At 42.7% G+C, this 24,622-nt stretch overlaps 3 protein-coding genes across 5 annotated transcripts in view; 1 reads left to right on the plus strand and 2 right to left on the minus strand.

Moving 5' to 3' along the window:
* LOC110528724 (histone deacetylase 4) overlaps positions 1–264 on the minus strand; it is a 75,118-nt gene extending 74,854 nt beyond the window's left edge. For 2 of the 3 annotated variants that reach the window (XM_036982554.2, XM_036982553.2), the window contains exon 1: positions 123–264. The gene's annotated coding sequence lies outside the window, so the exon portion shown is untranslated. The remainder of the gene's footprint in view (positions 1–122) is intronic. The other variant, XM_090240012.1, reaches the window with a different exon arrangement.
* An 11,883-nt stretch (positions 265–12,147) lies between these two features.
* Positions 12,148–13,426, minus strand: LOC110495475 (histone H2A). Its single transcript, XM_021570749.3, has 2 exons — positions 12,933–13,426; positions 12,148–12,641 (listed from the first exon to the last, which is right to left on the minus strand). Exon 2 carries the CDS (start codon positions 12,639–12,641, stop codon positions 12,222–12,224), a length of 420 nt encoding a protein of 139 aa, XP_021426424.2. The 5' UTR covers positions 12,933–13,426; the 3' UTR covers positions 12,148–12,221.
* Positions 13,427–13,709: 283 nt separating this feature from the next.
* Positions 13,710–22,307, plus strand: LOC110495474 (angio-associated migratory cell protein). Its single transcript, XM_021570748.3, has 11 exons — positions 13,710–14,033; positions 14,289–14,432; positions 14,709–14,828; positions 14,976–15,115; positions 15,252–15,396; positions 15,505–15,588; positions 15,863–15,978; positions 19,784–19,881; positions 20,002–20,092; positions 20,234–20,388; positions 20,557–22,307. Exons 1-11 carry the CDS (start codon positions 13,943–13,945, stop codon positions 20,630–20,632), a joined length of 1,260 nt encoding a protein of 419 aa, XP_021426423.1. The 5' UTR covers positions 13,710–13,942; the 3' UTR covers positions 20,633–22,307.
* Positions 22,308–24,622: the final 2,315 nt, after the last annotated feature.

Below are 24,622 nucleotides of genomic sequence, written 5' to 3' on the forward strand. Positions count from 1 at the left end.
GACGTTGTTTTGATAGGATTGTCCCCGCGCCCGTAATCGATGCATCATTGCCTAAGCAACATCCTGAATATTTTCGCACTTCAAAGAGCTACATTCGTCGAAAAGATAAACGATATGCTCACCTAGAAGCTCCAAGAGGCGGCCCTGTCCGGAGAAAGATGCAGAATAAATATGTTGACTTTATCACTAGGGAAGTCTACTGGCGAAATAATCATTTTCTGACAGATTCCGCCATACTTGATTTTGGTTACGGAGTCACGTGTCGCGTCCCTGCATTTATCCAAGTATTGAGAGGCGTGGTTTGCTATCAATATCAAATTGTTAAAATGTTGCAGCTGTGATAGCAATAGTGAGCATTTAGAACTGTTCTAATGATATTATATTTAATTTGTTTATATATTTAATGTTATGGATTCACTACATAGTGAGTCTACTTACCATAATAGCCTACTTGTGTTATGGGCTGATACGAGAAAGGGCGTGTCGTGTGCCATTGACTACGTATTGTTATGGTGCCAAAATAGCTGGGCCCCTACATATCATCTATTGATCTGTGGAATTGTAGCCTTTCTCTACAATTACGTTTATTCATACTTTGTCATTAGATTCACATAATCGATATTTATTCAATATGCCGACTAAACCAGTAGCATAACGACGTTTGTATGACAGCATTGTTTAACAATATTAGGCTATAACAGCTGGCTAACGGGAAAGTCTAGTACACCCACCCCCCCTTCTCTAATAGATAATACGGGAGTTTTTTTTATTGCAATAAAGGTTCCATAACCTATATGGAACCTTACTCTTGACGCTAACACATCTCTCCGTCTACCTCTGGGATATTGTCACAACAACATTGTGCCGCATTTGACAGCATAAGCAATACGAGTTGGATGATATATCCAATTCTGGCTCATTGCCAGATGAAAACTCTTTCTCTCTGCAGCCGTGTAATCTAATAGCGTTTATTTCCATGACTTAATTCTATTTTGCGTCTCATCCACCCACAGACACAACACAAGGAGCGGTCAGCAGAGCTAACCACACCGCTGTTTGACTGTTAAGGGCCGCTGCTACTGAAACTGACGACTGGAATCGGTCTATTACCCATCAGACAAATTGAGATATAGGACTGCTCAATCAGTATCTGTTTCCAGATCAGTTTTTTCTGAGCTGGGGAATAACATCCTAAAATCCTTATTTTCCAGATTTGTTTATTTTGTTTTATCATTTAGGTGCAGTCCATAAAATGTGCATATTTAAATAACCCTTGTCTACGAAATATTTACAGTTGTTGGGCTCACTAACATGATTATATCATATTCTTCAAAAGAATCAAAGGTTGGGCATATTATAACTAATTACAATACACTATCAACAATCAGCAGAAGGAAATCAAACAGATTGTACCTTTAAAAAAATCATCCAAACCATATCCATTCTTTCATGAAGACACATTGTGTTTTTCCATCTTTAACCCCACATTTCCGAACACCAGTGATTGAATAGAATAGGACCCCTTTAGTTCAAGTAATTTCTCCCGCCCAGCACAAATTAAGGCCTGTTGGGACGGCTGTATCCATAGTAACGGAGGATTATCATTTCTCTGGATGAGCTACAGTGCATCAGTTATGTAACTGAGCGGTCTTGGAGACATGTCTCATGTTGGCAAGCCTGAGAAAGATAAGCTCTTTAGGGGAAAGCCACAGGGATATTTTCCCCAGCCTGAGAAAGTAGATATACCAAAAGGGTTCTCCTTGGAACCAACATGGGTTCTTCTATGGGGACAGCTTATGAATCCTTTTTGAATCCTCTTTTCTAAGAGTGTATGTTAGTCAGTACTAGCCATCTGGTGGCATTTTACTCACAATTTGCAAGGCTTGAGTACAATTAGCAGGCCTAATAAAAATAGATTCTTCATGTACCTATAATTGTTTATCTGTCATCGATGGCTGCACTGGGTAAGGTTAATCATTGTCCTGCTACTGAACTACAGTGAGGCTTACCTCAACATCGTTCACATATCTATGCTATGCATTCTCCACATGGTAAATCAGGTATTTCAAGCAAAACAAGACCTACATGTGAGAACATTTACGATAATGCTATCTCTGTGAGATGTATGGAGGCTAGCTGTACTGTATCCAACCCATGTGACAGTGTTTTCACTATCTGATCATGAGATTAATCTTATCCTTTCAGAGCACTGGCATTAACATGACTTGCAGTAGTAGCCCTGCTTCCTGGAACACACTGACGAAGAATGAAGTGTGTGGAATTAAGTGTGTGTGTGTATATACAGTGCCTTGCGAAAGTATTCGGCCCCCTTGAACTTTGCAACCTTTTGCCACATTTCAGGCTTCAAACATAAAGATATAAAACTGTATTTTTTTGTGAAGAATCAACAACAAGTGGGACACAATCATGAAGTGGAACGACATTTATTGGATATTTCAAACTTTTTTAACAAATCAAAAACTGAAAAATTGGGCGTGCAAAATTATTCAGCCCCCTTAAGTTAATACTTTGTAGCGCCACCTTTTGCTGCGATTACAGCTGTAAGTCGCTTGGGGTATGTCTCTATCAGTTTTGCACATCGAGAGACTGAAATGTTTTCCCATTCCTCCTTGCAAAACAGCTCGAGCTCAGTGAGGTTGGATGGAGAGCATTTGTGAACAGCAGTTTTCAGTTCTTTCCACAGATTCTCGATTGGATTCAGGTCTGGACTTTGACTTGGCCATTCTAACACCTGGATATGTTTATTTTTGAACCATTCCATTGTAGATTTTGCTTTATGTTTTGGATCATTGTCTTGTTGGAAGACAAATCTCCGTCCCAGTCTCAGGTCTTTTGCAGACTCCATCAGGTTTTCTTCCAGAATGGTCCTGTAATTGGCTCCATCCATCTTCCCATCAATTTTAACCATCTTCCCTGTCCCTGCTGAAGAAAAGCAGGCCCTAACCATGATGCTGCCACCACCATGTTTGATAGTGGGGATGGTGTGTTCAGTGTGATGAGCTGTGTTGCTTTTACGCCAAACATAACGTTTTGCATTGTTGCCAAAAAGTTCAATTTTGGTTTCATCTGACCAGAGCACCTTCTTCCACATGTTTGGTGTGTCTCCCAGGTGGCTTGTGGCAAACTTTAAATGGCACTTTTTATGAATATCTTTAAGAAATGGCTTTCTTCTTGCCACTCTTCCATAAAGGCCAGATTTGTGCAATATACGACTGATTGTTGTCCTATGGACAGAGTCTCCCACCTCAGCTGTAGATCTCTGCAGTTCATCCAGAGTGATCATGGTTCTCTTGGCTGCATCTCTGATCAGTCTTCTCCTTGTATGAGCTGAAAGTTTAGAGGGACGGCCAGGTCTTGGTAGATTTGCAGTGGTCTGATACTCCTTCCATTTCAATATTATCGCTTGCACAGTGCTCCTTGGGATGTTTAAAGCTTGGGAAATCTTTTTGTATCCAAATCCGGGCTTTACACTTCTTCACAACAGTATCTCGGACCTGCCTGGTGTGTTCCTTGTTCTTCATGATGCTCTCTGCGCTTTTAACGGACCTCTGAGACTATCACAGTGCAGGTGCATTTATACGGAGACTTGATTACACACAGGTGGATTGTATTTATCATCATTAGTCATTTAGGTCAACATTGGATCATTCAGAGATCCTCACTGAACTTCTGGGTAGAGTTTGCTGCACTGAAAGTAAAGGGGCTGAATAATTTTGCACGCCCAATTTTTCAGTTTTTGATTTGTTAAAAAAGTTTGAAACATGAAATGTGGCAAAAGGTTGCAAAGTTCAAGGGGGCCGAATACTTTCGCAAGGCACTGTATGTGTGTGTGCCTGTGGAACTACCTATACATGTGTGCCGGTGTGTAAGTGAGTGAGTGCATGCATGCGCGTGTAAGTATGTGTGTGCACGTGTGTCTGGGGTAATGCCTCCCAGGTGTGTTGGAAACGTACAGATTGAGAGCAATGACGTCAAAGGAGCATCAAGATTGGTGTATACTATCTGGGGCTCCCTAAACTCAATGAACATCTGATTAGCATTTTGGTTATTAGAGCATTAGCGCATTAGCTGCTGTAACTGGGACTGCATGGTTGTCTCCAGCTCTTACCTGGGAGTTGATTGTCTACAATCTTCTTGTTCAGTGGTCACTTAAAAAGAGATCAGCTGTGCATGTTATTCATATAGATTGTGTTTATATGCCTTGGAGGAAGATGCGTGGACTCATTTGCAAGTTCAGTGACATGCTAGAATTATTATAACATATTCTTACACAATGTCTGTCAACATGAGAGTATTTGTTAATAACAATCTTTGTATAACAAGCTTTCCATTGTTTTATCCAACGTCAACTTTGACATCTCTCTTTACACTGACACACACATACATTTGTAGGACCTTAATTTGAGCCAGTTTGCTACAACAGGAAAATAGTCCTGCAGCAACAGGACATGTGAATTATTATGTGTATTATAATTCATTTAAAACATTTGTAGGGATTGATCCATTTTTCGTTAGGGCAAATCAAGTCTGACATTTTAAAGTGGAAATTGTTAACTTTAGAAGCCTTTTTTTAAACCTCGAATAGACTACAAGATTGCATTCCCTGCTGTGCAGCAACAAAATAGTGATCAAATGAAGATACTACATCTGTAAATAACCTCCATTTAGACAACAGTGTAAAAGGATCTGCCATTTCTTCTGACAGCTAAATTACTGCATGACACACAAAAAAACAGACAGAGAGACACTCCCCAACATGTTCTCTGACCCTGGAAACTAGGCACTCAGGAAAACTTTATTGTTTACACGTGTGGGAGCCGAGGTTATAATAGTGAACTAAAACTGAAACTAAAACTACTCATGAAAAACAATAATTTACAAACCCATTCGAAAAAAGAAAACTACACTGAATCTATTATCTTTGACTTCAAAACGAACAAAAATAAAATAAAAATCATCATGAATTATGTTCAGTTTTAGTTGTTTTTTTCTAAACTTTGGGCAAAAATTGAAGGGGGTTTTCAAGCTTTTTGGGTATTTTCAAGCTACTGAATCTGTCGGATAGAGCCGGCAAGGAGATGGCGATGTTTCAAATAGGCTTAGCTTGTGCATCACTAGCTATCACCAAAGACAGTACCGTTTGACGATAGGCAGAAACTGCTTCTCCAATAAAAATCCCAGGTAACACTTGTAGGCGATGTCATGTGGACGTTAGCTAGCTTAGATCATGCGCAGAACCACACGGTCTAACGGTCATCTTGCGCCGAACTGTGCATATGCAGGCCGTCAAATCAAAGGCACTCCCTCAATATAAAGTCGTTTTTTGACGAAAATGAAAACGTTTCAGTTTGTCACTATCATAATGTCTTAGTCACAACATATTTAACTACTGAAGACATTGGCTCGAATCTAGGCTGTGCCTTTAGATTTTGATATAATCAACAACTAAGGAATATATTTTTTTCACTTCCCTCATTGACTTCTGAAACCCCAAACCCATGCCTGTTCTGTTTGGGCTGTTTCACAAGCATTCCCGGATGTCTCAGGATGTTGCGCCTCTGGGTTTAGAGAAACTCGGTGCTTTTAATTGTGAAGAGATTTGTCCTAGAGACAGTACTGAGCGATTTCCCCTTAGGCCAGCTACTAAGTAAAAATTGGCTATATTGTAAAACATTTATACAAACAGAAATTCGTTTTTTGGTCTTCATTTAAGGTTAGGTTTAGGCATTCGGGTTAGCAGTGTGGTTAAGGTTAGGTTTAAAATCAGATTGTATAACTGGGTGGCTTTGCTAGCTAGTGACCACTCCACAGAGCTGCATCCAGAACAAGATTAATACCGAAAAACGCGAACCTGTGAAAAACACGGCTCAGTGGCTAACTTGATTCTTCTTACATACTGTACATGTACTACTTAAGTTAAAAAGCATTGGACTGGTGGCAGGTAGTCTAGCTGTTAAGAGTGTTGGGCCAGAGCGACTAGGTGAAACATCTGCCGATGTGCCCTTGAGCAAGGCACTTAACCCTATTTGGTCCTCTAAGTCGCTCTGGATAACAGCATCTGCCAAATGACTAAAATGTGTAAATATGGGTAAGAGAGTTTCGTCCTATCATATTTATTGCATCTGTCTCTGCACTATTCCTTTTAATTCCAAGTCACACAAAAAAACTGTACAACACAAATGGCTCCTAGCCAACCACACTTGTTTTCTGACCATAACACTAACACTAAAACTCAAACTAAATAATATAAAAATGAGGAAATCAGGTCTGAAAACTAACTGAAATTAAACAGAATTTCAAATAATCTAAAAACAACTAGAAAAATTCTAACTAATATAAAAACACAAAACTATAATAACCTTGGTGGGAGCTATAGAAATAGTTATCAAAGTTAAGAACGGCCGTATCTACGGCCAGTACAGTGGTAGATACACTTCAACTTGGCTGTTTCTGTCATAAGGGGGTGAGGCCATACTTCTATTCAGTTAAATGTTGATTTTACAGACACGACCGTAGGCTCTTTGAAAAGTTGTAGAGACCTTTATATTTGGAAGAAAACGTGTTCTACATGCATTAGAAACTCTCAGCTCTTATTAAACATAACAACTGACTTGGGATCAGTTCTTCCCACCACAGCTACGGCCAAACCACACTGAGTGAATAGACCCACAGTGTTCCTGGACCTGTGGTTATGACTTTAGCAGTCAACCGCAGCACTGAGAGCAGAGTGTATGGAGAACACAAGGCCCCGTTTTAGTCTAACTGGCTATAAGTGGTTGCAAAGGGAAGTCTGTTCCTCACCCAACATCAGCCACAAATCACTGTCCCACAGTACACAGACCTCACTAACACAAAAAAGGAGTTCACAGCTGAAAAAATACCTGTTTACATACCCTGTTAATATGTCAACTTGTTTTTTTTACAGAGTATGTTTGGCCCAGGAAATGAATATTGAATGAGTATAGTGGGTTATCTCTAAAATACCTATGCCTAGCATTGATGGGCCGGTCAGAGTCATATAGACCCATATCCACTATGTAAGACTGGTGTGAATATGTTTCACACCAACTAAGACAAGGGTTCTAAATTCCACCAACAATTCTCAACACCAGCTTCTGGCCTGTTCACACGTTACTGGCAAAATGTATTCTGTCCAGACATCAACTTGGCTATGACAGCAGTGAAGCAAAGAAGCCACAGTTTGTGAACTAGGCCATGCTCATTATTTGTAGCATGTGTCATACAGAACATCATGTGAGTGAAAAAAGGTGCCCTACGTCAATGGTTGTCAAACCTCTCCTCAGAGACCCCCAGCCATTCCATGTATTTGATCTATTCCAGAGCTAGCACACCTGATTCAACTTGTCAACTAATTATCAAATCCTTCATTGGATGAATCAGGTGAGCTAATACAGGGCTAAAATAAAATAGTGAAACGTATGTGGGTCCCCGAGGAGAGGGTTGAGAACCACTGCCCTACATAACAAGAGAAAATGAAAAAATCGATCACCTTTATGTTTGCAAATGGAAACTAGGTTTAGGGAGAATGAAAGGGAAATGGGGGGCTGTAATGTGTTGAAACGGCCATAAAGTGTTCTCGTTAAACGAAAGCAGAGCAAGGCTTTTACAGTAGAGCCAACTAGTCCACAAGTTTCCACCAAAGGGTCCCAGACCTGCACACTCATTATGTTTCCCTCCCTCTCTAACAGCTTCCAGGCCCTAGAAAATGAGCCTGGAATTACAGTGTGTGTGTCTGTGTCTCTGTGTGTGTGCGCGCGCTAGCTTATGTGCATTTGTGTGAGTGTGTAAGTAAACTACCGTCAAAAGTTTTAGAACACCTACTCATTCAAGGGTTTTTCTATATTTGTACTATTTTCTACATTGTAGAATAGTGAAGACTCAACACCATGAAATAACACATATGGAATCATGTAGTAACCATAAAAGTGTTAAACAAATTAAAATATATTTTATATTTGAAATTCTTTAAAATAGCCACCCTTTGCCTTGATGAGAGCTTTGCACACTCTTAGCATTCTCTCAACCAGCTTCATGAGGTAGTCACCTGGATCGCATTTCAATTAACAGGTGTGCCTTGTTAAAAATTCATTTGTGGAATTTCTGACCTTCTTAATGCATTTGAACAAATCAGTTGTGTTGTGACAAGGTAGGGGGGTATACATTTGATAAGACATGAAGGTCAGTCAATACGGAAAATTTCAAGAACTTTGAAAGTTTCTTAAAGTGCAGTCGCAAAAACCATCAAGCGTTATGATGAAACTGGCTCTCATGAGGACCGCCACAAGAAAGGATGACCCAGAGTTACCTCTGCTACAGAGGATAAGTTCATTCGAGTTACCAGCCTCAAAAATTGCAGCCTAAATAAATGCTTCACAGAGTTCAAGTAACAGACACATCTCAACATCAACTGTTCAGAGGAGACTGTGTAAATCAGGCCTTCATGGTCTAATTGCTGCAAAGAAACCACTACTAAAGGACCCCAATAAGAGGAAGAGACTTGCTTGGGCCAAGAAACATGAACATTAGACCGGTGGAAATTTGTCCTTCGGTCTGGAGTCCAAATTGGTGATTTTTGGTTCCAACCGCTGTGTCTTTGTGAGACGCGGTGTGGGTGAACGGATGACCTCCGCATGTGTATTTCCCACCGTAAAGCATGGAGGAGGTGTGATGGTGTACGGGTGCTTTGCTGGGGACACTGTTTGTGATTTATTTAGAATTCAAGACAAACTTAACCAGCATGGCTACCACAGCATTCTGCAGCGATACGCCATCCCATCTGGTTTTGGCTTAGTGTGACTATCATTTGTTTTTCAACAGGACAATGACCCAACACACCTCCAGGCTGTGTAAGAGCTATTTGCCCAAGAAAGAGAGTGATGACCTGGCCTCCACAATTCCCCCGACCTCAACCAAATTGAGATGGTTTGGGATGAGTCGGACCGCAGAGTGAAGGAAAAGCAGGCAACAAGTGCTCAGCATATGTGGGAACTCCTTCAAGACTGTTGGAAAAGCATTCCAGGTGAAGCAGGTTGAGAGAATGCAAAGAGTGTGCCAAGCTGTCATCAAGGCAAAGGCTGGCCATTTGCAAGAATCTCAAATATAAAATATATTTTGATTTGTTTAACACTTTTTTGGTTACTACATGATTCCATGTGTTATTTCATAGTTTTGATGTCTTCACAATTATTCTACAATGTAGAAAATAGTAAAAATAAAGAAAAATCCTTTTATGAGTAGGTGTTCTAAAACTTTTGACCGGTAGTGTATGTGTGCGCGCTTTCTTATGTGCATGTACAGTATGTGTGTGTGTGTGTGTGTTGGTACAGCATCCCAGTGTCAATATTAAACAGGCTAATTTTTGTGATAAACTGACGTAAATTATGACTGATTCTGGTGTCTGACTGTTATGTCCTCCCTATGACAGTTTAAAGAAGCCCACCCACAGTTCAGTTATCGCATATGTCTGAGCAAGTAGGACAAAAGTAGAGACCTGAAAAACATTGTTTCATGTGATTTCTAGACAGATTGGAGAGTTAGATGGATTGAGAAAGAGGAAGGAGAAACCATGGAAACAATCTCCGTGGCGGAGATCTTTGTGGGCTATACTCAGCCTTGTCTCAGGATGGTAAGTTGGCGGTTGAAGATATCCCTCTAGTGGTGTGGGGGCTGTGCTTTGGAAAAGTGGGTGGGGTTATATCCTTCCTGTTTGGCCCTATCTGGGGGTGTCCTCGGATGGGGCCACAGTGTCTCCTGACCCCTCCTGTCTCAGCCTCCAGTATTTATGCTGCAGTAGTTTATGTGTCAGGGGCTAGGGTCAGTTTGTTATATCTGGAGTACTTCTCCTGTCCTATTCGGTGTCCTGTGTGAATTTAAGTGTGCTCTCTCTAATTCTCTTTCTTTCTCTCTCTCGGAGGACCTGAGCCCTAGAACCATGCCTCAGGACTACCTGAAATGATGACTCCTTGCTGTCCCCAGTCCACCTGGCCGTGCTGCTACTCCAGTTTCAACTGTTCTGCCTTATTATTATTGGACCATGCTGGTCATTTATGAACATTTGAAAATCTTGGCCATGTTCTGTTATAATCTCCACCCGGCACAGCCAGAAGAGGCCCACCCCACATAGCCTGGTTCCTCTCTAGGTTTCTTCCTAGGTTTTGGCCTTTCTAGGGAAATTTTCCTAGCCACCGCGCTTCTACACCTGCATTGCTTGCTGTTTGGGGTTTTAGGCTGGGTTTCTGTACAGCACTTTGAGATATCAGCTGATGTACGAAGGGCTATATAAATACATTTGATTTGAATACATGTATTTAATTTATTTATTTATTTTGCTCCTTTGCACCCCATTATTTTTATTTCTACTTTGCACATTCTTCCATTGCAAAACTACCATTCCAGTGTTTTACTTGCTATATTGTATTTACCTTGCCACCAAGGCCTTTTTTGCCTTTACCTCCCTTCTCACCTCATTTGCTCACATTGTATATAGACTTGTTTATACTTTATTATTGACTGTATGTTTGTTTTACTCCATGTGTAACTCTGTGTTGTTGTATCTGTCGAACTGCTTTGCTTTATCTTGGCCAGGTCGCAATTGTAAATGAGAACTTGTTCTCAACTTGCCTACCTGGTTAAATAAAGGTAAAATAAATAAAATAAATAAATAAATGAATGTCATGTTGCCTATATTTATTTTGCTATCGGAAATTCTCTCATTATCATACAAAAACATATCACATCTGACATAACTATTGATAAACATTTTGCACTAATAGTACATTTCAAGCACGGGCGCAAATTTCACTGGGGACAGGGGACATGTCCATCCCCCCACCATATTCTGAAAGTGCATTTTTGTCCCCCTCAGGTTTATTGGAATGTGATACAAAACAAGGAAATGGTGTGCTTTAGGACCATTCGGTTGCCTCCGAGCAGTAGGCTCTTTGGAGTGAAAAATATGTCCCACCCACTTCTTAAACCAAAGTTGTGCCCCTGCTTTCAAGTAATATTAAGCCATAAGAAAATACAAAATATGCCTCCTCACAGGTGCGTCCTCACTTGGTATAGCATTTACCTTGTGTACCAATAACTAGTCTACCCAGGTTACCTTGACTGGTTTTCCTGATCATGGTGCAATACTGTAGTGTTTGTCCACGCTGAAGGTCTGCTCATCAGTGAAACCCTCCCGGGCACAATGCCCCCAGGCAACCCCATGCCAGGCCTACCCCCTAGGATCAAAGACTCAGGAGCACAGAGAAGCCCAGACAAAGTACACAGACCTGAACAGTGAACAGACAAGTGCTTTCATTTATAATAGTCAATGGCAGCCACTCTTAGACATGAAAAGAAGCTCAATATAAAGTTTAAAAGGTCTGGCTAGCATGCACAGGGAGAGAATCAAGCCAGGGCCAGTTACTCAATATTGATGCAAATGTCTCATATTATTCTAAATTCTGTTTCCCCCATCCCAGTGCAACGGGGGTCAGTGTGCTGCTGAGTTTGCCATTGTCTGACTGGCCCATACTGAGCTCGAAACAGTGCTCCTCTGCATCACAACCCCTCTAATTAACAGTCCAAACAGGTTGAGCCACACAAAGGATACAAAATTGGATGGCTCCAGCCACATTTCAAGCTAGCTGAGGGGAGCTCTTAAGTTACTTTAAAACACTGTTACACTGGCTTTTGGGTGGAAAAATAAACCATTAAGATTCAGTTCTGCAAAGCCCTAGTTTTTAAAAACTGTCACTAGAACCCAGTTATGCACATGTGTTGGAGCAGTCAGAACCCCACACAATCCCAGGGTATTGGTTTTAGCTCATGAAACCAGTAGGCCAACCGCATTCCTTGCAGGGTTGGGGTCAATTCAAATTGAAGTCAGTCAATTAAATTCCTAGTCTAGTGAACGAACTGGCATTATTTATGTAACAACTTCTCAAACTGAGAAGCATTTTTTGGAAAAGTGTCAATGATTGAATTGAAAGCACTTCCTGAATTGACCCTGGACCTGATTTATGAGGTTTGAATTTGAATGACTTAAATATTTAAATAAAGCTTAACATAGGCCATGTCTGGACATTGCAGTGCATCAACTGGCCAACACTAAATACATTCTTTAAATGTGTTATTTTATTAAGGAAAACGGTGAAAGGGACGAGTTTGCGGTAAAAGCTTGTAGGTACATTTTAAAACTCTTGAGACTGGACGTCGTTGGCATTGCTGCCGTCATCTTTAGGTAGCTTGGTCTTCTTGGGGAGTAACATGGCTTGGATGTTTGGAAGGACACCACCCTCCGATATGGTGACAGCAACCAGCAGCGTGTTCAACTCCTCGTCGTTCCGCACAGCTAGTTGAATGTGCCGTGGAGCAATGCGCGACTTCTTATTGTCACGGGCCGCGTTACCCGACAGCTCCAGGACTTCAGCGCAGAGATACTCCAGTATGGCAGCGAGGTAGACTGCAGCTCCTGTACCAATGCGGGCAGCGTAATGTCCCTTCTTCAGCAGACGGTGAATTCGGCCTACAGGAAACTGGAGACCTGCCCTGACAGAGCGACTCGTGGAAGTCTTCGATTTGGAGACAGCTTTCTTTCCACGACCAGACATCTTGCAGAAACAAAGTACATGTTTTAGTGACTGTTGAAATTATTCAAACATTGCCTCAAGTGCATCGCCAACATACAAGCCCTCCTGGGAAGAGTTGTGGATGCAAAGAAGCTAATGCACCTGCCCTTCAGCTGGTGCCCACTCAATCACTACAATCCCACAGGCACACTATTTACACAGTTAACAGGACTACCAGAACACTTACACTTTAAATCAAAATATGGACAGTTAAGAGGACAAGGCATTACACACAAATGAGAAGTTAGGAAAAAACGAAACGTGTATACTCACGGCGACAGGCTGTTTGCAAAAACTAGAAGAAGCCTAAACTGGAAATAATAGCAGCCATAGAGGCTTTTTTTTATGAAGGGAATAACAAGTTGCATTATTGAGGGGACTCATTTTTCCCAAAGTCACATGTCGTAAATACTTATGTCTGATTGGATAGCCAATTAGATTAAAGGGAATTCACATGGGGCCCAATTCCAAATCGAGCCCTAGGCCCTACTCTTTACTACTCTGGATATATACAGTACGTTAGCAGATCCAATAGGGTAGGTGGAAGTTGTGCCATCTATCTTTCACCTATTATGTGTTCAGATAATTCACATTAGTCTACCAGAAAAGATTATATTACAACAGTGTTTCCCAAATCCTGTCCTGAGTACCACAACAGTATATATTTTTGTTGTACCCGGACAAGCGCAGCCGATTGTACTTGCCAACTAATCATCAAGCCCTTGACAAATTGAAAAAGGTGCTTTTTTCCGGAGCTACAACAAAAATGTGTGCTGTTGGAGGGACTCGAGGACGGGAGTTGGGAAACGCTATATCAGAAGAGGGGCAGGATGAAAGCCAGCATGATGATATTGGTGTTATTGTGCCACCTAGTGAACAAGGTCGGATGTTACTCTCCGATGAAGTAGTCATGTTGAAGAAGTCCTGCCCACTTTGGCATGGATTGGTTGTTACTGTGAAGGGGGCGTGTCAAGCTTCAGGGCGAAATACCAATCGTATCAAATGTTTAATTGACGTCATCACGAAGCGCCAGAGGATTCCGGAGACTTTCCCCACATGTGAAAAATGCATGAGGGCACTATTTAGATGTTTTTCTCTTTAGCAAGTATTTATTCTTCGGTCAGCACCAAGAAATAACAATCTTTAGCATTTTCTTTGATTGACTTAACATATTTTCTAAACCTGAATTCAACATTTGTCGCGCTAGCAAACTTTTCAGCTCTCAAGGTAGGCAGCTAATTTAAGTTAGCCACCTTGGTACCATCTAACGTTAGCTAGCTATCATGGATAACTCGGACGAAAATTCGGTACAATTCCACGGGGATGAAGAGATTATAGAAGTCATCGACCTTAACGAAACAGAGCAAAACCCAGGTAATGATGGTTGCATGCTTAGCTAGATAACGTTAGTTGGTCAGAATCAGATGCTTCAAGGGGTGTAGTAGTTTAGTTAATGTCCTTATAACTACGAGGACTTGCTACATGGACTGTCATTAATTGAGCAAAATAAGTTGTCTCTTGGACGCTGGTGGCATTGTCTTGGTTAGACCTTCTATGAGTTAATGTCGTGGTATAAAATTAAGAGAGGTACATGTGTCAAGTACAGTAATACCTCACTCTGACGGACAGATGATTTGGCGGATGAGTTCGAGGACGTGGACGTCGGAGAGACTGAGGACAGAGACAATGAACAGGAAGACTGGGATACCGACGACGAGATGGAGCAGGAAAAGGAGCAAGATGACAGCGAACTCACCTTTTCCAAACACACGGGTACTAGCTAGCTAACTATATCACCTCACTTGTGCTTTTCTTTCAGTCTCTAAACAACTCAGTGGCAGTTGCTGGTAGTAGGTCCATTTCATTATCTTGTCCATCACCACCACCACTATGTTGATAGGATTTGACAGTAAAGGGTGGATGACTTTACAGTCATTTCATGTATTCCAGGTATTGAAGGGAAGGAGACAGGGTGGAAGCTATTGGATAGGCCAGGGACATGTATGGGTCTCTTTTTTTTCTGTTGTCACATTGACTTGTGTTTTCCAGGCTCCGTGTTCTGTGTGAGTCTGGACCCAGCCACAAACAGCTTGGCTGTGACCGGAGGAGAGGATGACAAGGCCTATGTCTGGAGAGTGAGTGACGGGGAAGTGCTGTTTGAATGTACAGGTGAGTCTCCATACTCTCCAAGCTGTCATCAATTAGTTGTTGTGCTTTTAATTTAGCTTTGACATCCCAATAGGACATTTCTTTATGCTACAGGATAGTTGAGCTCAGAATAAATAAGTATTTGTCCTTCTTTTTCCACAACCGTAGGCCATAAGGACTCCGTGACAAGTGTTTTATTCAGCCATGATTCTTCCCTGGTGGCCACGGGGGACATGAGCGGGCTGATCAAGGTCTGGAAGGTGGAGACCAAGCAGGAGGTGTGGTCCTTCGAGGTGGGAGACCTGGAGGTGAGGAAGAACACAGCCCGGCCCAAAACAGGGTGCGCATATTTGTTGTAGCCCAGCAGGAACACACTGCCACACCTGATTCAGCCTGATTAAGCTAGGTAGTTAAATCAAGTTTTTGTGTGTGTGTGTGTGTTAGTGGATGGAGTGGCACCCCTGCGCCCCGGTGCTGCTGGCGGGCATGGCGGACGGTAACGTTTGGATGTGGAAGATCCCAGGGGGTGACTGTAAGACCCTGCAGGGCCCTGGCTGCCAGTCGACCAGTGGAAAGGTCCTGCCAGACGGTGAGACTGTCTCCCCAGCCAAGCATAAAGGACAATTCAGCACAGAACACTCTACCATGATCTGTGCTGCCAGGTTGAACATGTAACAACTTTGTCTTTTCTCCACAGGGAAGAGAGCTGTGGTGGGCTATGAAGATGGCAACGTACGACTTTGGGACCTCAAGCAGGGAAATGCCACCCATGTGATTAAAGGTGAGTTTGGCCAAGTTGTCGCACGCCTGAACACAGTATGTGACCATCCCCACTACTGCCAGATGGCAGGATATGTGTCATGGTCACCGGGAATCAGTGTGGAATGTGTTTATTAGTGTGCATAGCTTACTTTATATTTAGAGTAGATGACCAAACCCCAAATCCTAATCTGGACTTTTCTGAGGATAAAACAATAATAACTGCCACTGGACCAGCGGTAAGGAACAACTTCTATCCCTACTCAACTGTCTCCTCGCTTCTCTGGCCACCTCAGGTCATGATGGACACCAGGGGGCGCTGACGTGCCTGGCCTGTAACAAGGACGGCTCTCTGGTGCTGACGGGCTCTGTGGACGGCCGTGCCAAGCTCATCAACACTGCCACTGGCAAGGTGGGCAGCGGGCACTACTGTATTATAGAGAACACATAACTACTGTATTATAGAGAACGCACATACTGTATTATAGAGAACACATACTGCATGATGGAGAACACATAACTACTGTATTATAGAGAACACACATACTGTATTCTAGAGAACACACATACTGTATTATAGAGAACACATACTGCATGATGGAGAACACATAACTACTATATTCTAGAGAACACACATACTGTATTCTAGAGAACACACATACTGTATTATAGAACACACATACTGTATTATAGAGAACACACACTGTATTATAGAGAACACACATACTGTATTATAGAGAACACACATACTGTATTATAGAGAACACACATACTGTATTATAGAGAACACACATACTGTATAATAGAGAACACACATACTGTGTCATAGAGAACACATACATACCCTGTTATAGAGAACACATACATACCCTGTTATAGAGAACACATACATACCCTGTTATAGAGAACACATACATACCCTGTTATAGAGAACACATACATACCCTGTTATAGAGAACACATACATACCCTGTTATAGAGAACACATACATAACCTGTTATAGAGAACACATACATACCCTGTTATAGAGAACACATACATACCCTGTTATAGAGAACACATACATACCCTGTTATAGAGAACACATACATACCCTGTTATAGAGAACACATACATACCCTGTTATAGAGAACACATACATACCCTGTTATAGAGAACACATACATACCCTGTTATAGAGAACACATACATACCCTGTTATAGAGAACACATACATACCCTGTTATAGAGAACACATACATACCCTGTTATAGAGAACACATACATACCCTGTTATAGAGAACACATACATACCCTGTTATAGAGAACACATACATACTGTGTTATAGAGAACACATACATACTGTGTTATAGAGAACACATACATACTGTGTTATAGAGAACACATACATACTGTGTTATAGAGAACACATACATACTGTGTTATAGAGAACACATACATACTGTGTTCTAGAGAACACATACATACTGTAGGATAGAGGACACGTAACTACTGTAGGAGAGAGGACACGTAACTACTGTAGGAGAGAGGACACGTAACTACTGTAGGAGAGAGGACACATACAGCTGAAGTCTAAAGTTTACATACACTTAGGTTGGAGTCATTGAAACTCATTTTCAACCACTCCACAAATTTCTTGTTAATCAACTATAGTTTTGGCAAGTCGGTTAGGACATCTACTTCGCGCATGACACAAGTAATTTTTCAAACAATTGTTTACAGACAGATTATTTCACTTATAATTCACTGTATCACAATTCTAGTGGGTCAGAAGTTTACATACACTAAGTTGACTGTGCCTTTAAACAGCTTGGAAAATTATGTCATGGCTTTAGAAGTACCTGTGGATGTATTTCAAGGCCTACCTTCAAACTCAGTGCCTCTTTGCTTGACATCATGGGGAAATCAGCCAAGACCTCAAAAAAAAATAGTAGACCTACACAGGTCTGGTTCATCCTTGGGAGCAATTTCCAAACGCCTGAAGGTACCACGTGTACTATTGTTTGTACAGATGAACAAGTATAAACACCATGGGACCACGCAGCTGTCATACCGCTCAGGAAGGAGACGCGTTCTGTCTCCTAGAGATGAACGTACTTTGGTGCGAAAAGTGCAATTCAATCCCAGAACAACAGCAAAGGATCTTGTGAAGATGCTGGAGGAAACGGGTACAAAAGTATCTATATCCACAGTAAAACAAGTTCTATATCGACATAACCTGAAAGGCCGCTCAGCAAGGAAGAGCCACTGCTCCAAAACCGCCATAAAAAAGCCAGACTACGGTTTGCAACTGGACATCAGTCAGGAAGGTAAAGCTTGGTTGCAAATGGATAATGACCCCAAGCATACTTCTAAAGTTGTGTCAAAATGGCTTAAAGACAACAAAGTCAAGTTATTGGAGTGGCCATCATAAAGCCCTGACCTCAATCCTATAGAAAATGTTGTGGGCAGAACTGAAAAAGCTTGTGCGAGCAAGGAGGCCTACAAACCTGACTTAGTTACACCAGCTCTGTCAGGAGGAATGGGCCAAAATTCACCCAACTTATTGTGGGAAGCTTGTGAAAGGCTACCCGACACGTTTGACCCAAGTGAAACAATTTAAAGGCAATGCTACCAAATACTAATTGAGTATGTCAACTTTTGACCTACTGGGAATGTGATGAAAGAAATAAAAGCTTAAATAAATCATTCTCTCTACTATTATTCCGACATTTCACATTCTTAAAATAAAGTGGTGATCCTAACTGACCTAAGACAGGGAATTCTTACCAGGATTAAGTGTTAGGAATTGTGAAAAACTGAGTTTAAATGTATTTGGCTAAGGTGTATGTAAACTTCCAACTTCAACTGTAACTACTGTAGGATAGAGACCATGTAACTACTGGAGCTACGGTAGAGACCACGTAACTACTGGAGCTACGGTAGAGACCACGTAACTACTGGAGCTACGGTAGAGACCACGTAACTACTGGAGCTACGGTAGAGACCACGTAACTGCTGGAGCTACGGTAGAGACCACGTAACTACTGGAGCTACGGTAGAGACCACGTAACTACTGGAGCTACGGTAGAGACCACGTAACTACTGGAGCTACGGTAGAGACCACGTAACTACTGGAGCTACGGTAGAGACCACGTAACTACTGGAGCTACGGTAGAGACCACGTAACTACTGGAGCTACGGTAGAGACCACGTAACTACTGGAGCTACGGTAGAGACCACGTAACTACTGGAGCTACGGTAGAGACCACGTAACTACTGGAGCTACGGTAGAGACCACGTAACTACTGGAGCTACGGTAGAGACCACGTAACTACTGGAGCTACGGTAGAGACCACGTAACTACTGGAGCTACGGTAGAGACCACGTAACTACTGGAGCTACGGTAGAGACCACGTAACTGCTGGAGCTACGGTAGAGACCACGTAACTGCTGGAGCTACGGTAGAGACCACGTAACTACTGGAGCTACGGTAGAGACCACGTAACTACTGGAGCTACGGTAGAGACCACGTAACTACTGGAGCTACGGTAGAGACCACGTAACTACTGGAGCTACGGTAGAGACCACGTAACTGCTGGAGCTACGGTAGAGACCACGTAACTGCTGGAGCTACGGTAGAGACCACGTAACTGCTGGAGCTACGGTAGAGACCACGTAACTGCTGGAGCTACGGTAGAGACCACGTAACTGCTGGAGCTACGGTAGAGACCACGTAACTACTGGAGCTACGGTAGAGACCACGTAACTACTGGAGCTACGGTAGAGACCACGTAACTACTGGAGCTACGGTAGAGACCACGTAACTACTGGAGCTACGGTAGAGACCACGTAACTGCTGGAGCTACGGTAGAGACCACGTAACTACTGGAGCTACGGTAGAGACCACGTAACTACTGGAGCTACGGTAGAGACCACGTAACTACTGGAGCTACGGTAGAGACCACGTAACTGCTGGAGCTACGGTAGAGACCACGTAACTGCTGGAGCTACGGTAGAGACCACGGACCACAGAGGACAGTGGGAATGAAAACAGTACTTCTGGGTTTACATGGTGGGACAGACGACATGGGGAGATTGACATGCATTATTCACAAGAAAATGTTCTGTCGTGTTCAAGGGACCAACATGGTATGGGTTTTCGAGATGTGCTGTCCTGCTACTTATCAGTTGGTATATGCTGTCTAACTTGAATGTATCTAATGGGGTGTGTAGGTGTTGGGTGTGTTCTCTGTGGACGAGGGCAAAGCCAAAGCCTCTCAGGAGGATGCTGAGGAGACCAACTCGGTGGAGTCAGTGGGGTTCTGCAATGTGTAAGACTTCATGTTTTTAACATAAGACCAGAATCACAAGTTAACTTTAAATGAATTACATGGCATACGGTGTGTAACAGTTGCCTTGTTTTGAACGATGCCGTGTTCTCTGTTGTCCAGGTTGCCTCTGATAGCGGTGGCGTATCTGCATGGGACCCTGGCTATCTATGACCTCTCCTCACAGGTCCTCAGACACAAGTGTCAGCACCAGGTAAGAAACCAGCCATCCAACAGGCTCACAACCAAACCCACAATAATCCTCTGATCATGGATTGTAGAGACGTATTGCTCTGCTATTTTCAAATGCCTTGTTATATGCTCTATAAACGACACGACTATTTGTGTGTGTCAGGCTGGAATTGTTAAACTGCAGTGGGAGGAGTCATCCTCTGTGGTGTCCACCTGTAGTCTGGACGGGGCGGTGAGGCTGTGGGATGCCCGCTCGGGAACCATGGTGTCAGAGTACCGTGGCCACCAGGCGGAGATCCTTGACTTCACACTCAACAGGTACACAAACACACCCCTAAGTTTCCGCTAATCACAGATCCTAACCTTTTCAATTAGGCTTATGAACAAAACGTCTGACCCTGTATCAGTGGTTATGGGGAACTTGTATTCTACTTGAGCCAGAAAGGCTCCTATTCTCATCTGACTCTCTCTCCTCCTCCCTCACAGAGAAGCCTCTATGGCGGTCACTGCCTCTGGAGACCACCAGGCCAAAGTCTTCTGCCTCCAACGACCAGATCGTTAATAAGAGGAGCAGAGGGAGAAAGAGCGAGAGAAATGGGGATGGACTCAACCCCGATCGCGCTTTGTCGACAATGCACCTTAAAGGCAATATTCCCGTTTTTGTGGAGACCGTTTTAACAGTGGACACTGCATATATCGGCTCAATCCGAAGTTGTCGCTTAACCTCTCTGGGAAATGTGGGACGGTAGCCAACAGCCAGTGAAAGCGCAGGGCGCCAAATTCAAAACAACAAAAATCTCATAATTAAAATTCCTCAAGCATACACGTATTTTACACCATTTTAAAGATACAATTCTTGTTAATCCAGCCACAGTGTCTGATTTTAAAAAGGCTTTACAGCGAAAGCACCACAAACTATTATGTTAGGTCACTACCAAGTCACAGAAAAACAGCAATTTTTCCAGCCAAAGAGAGGAGTCACAAAAAGCACAAATTGAGATAAATTGAATCACTAACCTTCATGGTCTTCATCAGATGACACTCATAGGACTTCATGTTACACAATAAATGTATGTTTTGTTTGGTCAAGTTCATATTTATGTAAAAAAAAATCTCATTTTACTTTGGCGCGTTACGTTCAGTAGTTCTAAAACATGCGGTGACTTTGCAGAGAGCGACATCAATTTACAGAAATACTCATCATAAATGTTGATGAAAATACAAGAAAAATATTGGAATGGCAAAGAGTTAAAAAAAAAACTACAAACCTCAGATTTCCCATTTCCTGGTTGGATTTTTCTCCGGTTTTCGCCTGCCATATGAGTTCTGTTATACTCACAGACATCATTCAAACAGTTTTTGAAATTTCAGAGTGTTTTCTATCCAATACTACTGATAATATGCATATATTAGCATCTGGACCAGAGTAGCAGGCAGTTTACTCTGGGCACCTTATTCATCCAAGCTACTCAATACTGCCCCCCTGTCACCAAGAAGTTAAATGGCGCATTGTCAACAAAGCGAGTTCGGATTGAATCCCGGCCTTTCATTGTGTTTTCTCACAACTGAGGGTTTTTGAACTGTCTTGTATCGATTGTGGTCTGTCTGATCTATAGTAGACCTGCATTGTTCTAGAAGGTTCTAGAACTGCCAGCCATTCTACTCAGGTTTCCCAAGTAGAACCCACACAAAATATATGCATTCTAAATGGTGTGGTAGTGTAGATGTTGGAACACGTCAACCTAGAGGCAATGAAGCATCTACCAGTAGACCAATGGGATACGTCGTGTGGTCCTTGATTTATTACTAAATACACTTTCAACTACACCTTGGTGTTTGTTCCCTGTGCGATTTGGTTTGATGACATTATGAATACACATTAAGGTAATAGAGCTACGTAGAGATGGAGATCTCGATGATGTCCCCATAATATCTGGTCATTTGTGGAGAATAATCCTCACTTTCTCCCTAAATCACCCCAATTATGTCAACTCAACCTTATGTACTGTAAATATATTGGGCCCTGTTGAAATACTTTAGAAATGCATCTGTCCTTCCTTTTCTGAAGTAATCACGAATCTGGATTGGTGGAAATAATGTGCTAACTTTGCTTGCCCCTACCCCATCACTGACCTTAAGGAAACATGGAAGGAAGGGTGCATCTCTGAAGTATTGGGACAGAGCCATGGGCTTTGTTCTGCTGTTTGTTGGAACCATTAAAGACGTTTTCAACCCAAGTCTCTAAGTTGTCCTGGTTCATTCCCAGCATCAGCTCTGCCTGAGAAGGCTTTGTGCAGACCGTCATTGAGTCCCATATTGTCTCTCAAATGGCACCCTATTCTCTATAGTGGTCTTCTTTTGACTAGGACTGTGGTCAAAAGTAGTGCACTATATAGGGAATAGGGTGCGATTTGTTACACACTGTAGGGACCAGAACACTGATGTGATTAGAGGTATGATAAGCATACTACAAAGTCCACTGCATCAAAAGATGACCTAATTTGTTGTAAACTTGGATCTGTGTGCTTGATCTAATGCATTCAGCCACGCTACAGGGTGCCCTAGCCAAAATAGCTTCTAGGCTAATCTAACATTATACAGATATGACTCAGACACAGTGCATTTGGAAAGTATTCAGACCCCTTGACTTTTTCCACATTTTTGTTACAGCCCTTATTCAAAAATGTATTAAATAAAAAATGTTCCTCAATCTACGCACTACCCCATAATGACAAAGCGAAAACAGGTTTTTAGTTTTTTTTGTGGAAATGTGTTGAAATAAAACTGATACTGTATTTACATAAGTGTTCAGACCCTTTGCTATGAGACTCGTAATTGAATTCAGGTGCATCCTGTTTCCATTGGTCATCCTTGAGATGTTTCTACAACTTGATTGGAGTCCACCTGCGGTAAAATCAATTGATTGGACATGATTTGGAAAGGCACACACCTGTCCATATAAGGTCCCACAGTCGACAGCGCATATCAGAGCAAAAACCAAGCCATGAGGTCAAAGGAATTGTCTGTAGAGTTCCGAGACAGGATTGTGTCAAGCCACAGATCTGGGGAAGGGTACCAAAAAATGTATGCAGCATTCAAGGTCCCCAAGAGATGCTAAGCTACAGGACTGTCTGTAATACCAACATGTTTCAAGCAGACCACCATAGTCCCTGTGCTCAAGAACACTAAAGTAACCTGCCTAAATGACTACCGACCTGAAGCACTCACGTCTGTAGCCATGAAGTGCTTTGAAAGGCTGGTCATGGCTCACATCAACACCATTATTCCAGAAACCCTAGACCCACTCCAATTTGCAAACCGCCCCAACAGATCCACAGATGATGCAATCTCTATTGCACTCCACACTGCCCTTTCCCACCTGGACAAAATGAACACCTATGTGAGAGTGCTATTCATTGACTTCAGCTCAGCGTTCAACACCATAGTGCCCTCAAAGCTCATCACTAAGCTAAGGACCCTGGGACTAAACACCTCCCTCTGCAACTGGATCCTGGACTTCCTGACGGGCCTCCAGGTGGTAACGCTAGGTAACAACACATCCGCCACGCTGATCTTCAACACGGGAGCCCCTCAGGGGTGTGTGCTCAGTCCCCTCCTGTACTCCCTGTTCACTCATGACTGCACGGCCAGACACGACTCCAATACCATCATTAAGTTTGCCGATGACAAAACAGTGGTAGGCCTGATCCCCTACAACGACGAGACAGCCTATAGGGAGGAGGTCAGAGACCTGGCTGTGTGGTGCCAGGACAACAACTTTTCCCTCAACATGATCAAGACAAAGGAGATGATTGTGGACTACAGGAAAAGGAGGACCGAGCACACCCCCATTCTCATCGACAGGGCTGTAGTGGAGCAGGTTGAGAGCTTCAAGTTCCTTGGTGTCCACATCACCAACAAACTAACATGGTCCAAGCACACCAAGACAGTCGGAAGAGGGCACGACAAAACCTATTCCGCCTCAGGAGACTGAAAAGATTTGGCATTGGTCCTCAGATCCTCAAAAGGTTCTACAGCTGCACCATCGAGAGCATCCTGGCTGGTTGCATCACTGCCTGGTATGGCAACAACAGTGTCCTCCATCATTCTTAAATGGAAGAAGTTTGGGAACCACCAAGACACTTCCTAGAGCTTGCCGCCTGGCCAAACTGAGCAATCGGGGGAGAAGGGCCTTGGTCAGGTAGGTGACCAAGAACCCGATGGTCACTCTGACAGAGCTCCAGAGTTCTTCTGTGGAGATTGAAGAACCTTCCAGAAGGACAACCATCTCTGCAGCACTCCACCAATCAGGCCTTTATGGTAGTGACCAGATGGAAGCCACTAAAAGGCACATGACAGCCCGCTTGGAGTTTGCCAAATGGCACCTAAAGGACTCTCAGACCATAAGAAACAAGATTCTCTGGCCTGAATGCCAATTGCCACGTCTGGAGGAAACCAGGTACCGCTCATCACCTGGCCAATACCATCCCTACGGTGAAGCATGGTGGTTGCAGCATCATGCTGTGGGGATGTTTTTCAGTGGCAGAGACTG

Source organism: Oncorhynchus mykiss, chromosome 7, assembly GCF_057628025.1.
Source record: "Oncorhynchus mykiss isolate SJ-2025 chromosome 7, ASM5762802v1, whole genome shotgun sequence".
NCBI lineage: Eukaryota > Metazoa > Chordata > Actinopteri > Salmoniformes > Salmonidae > Oncorhynchus > Oncorhynchus mykiss.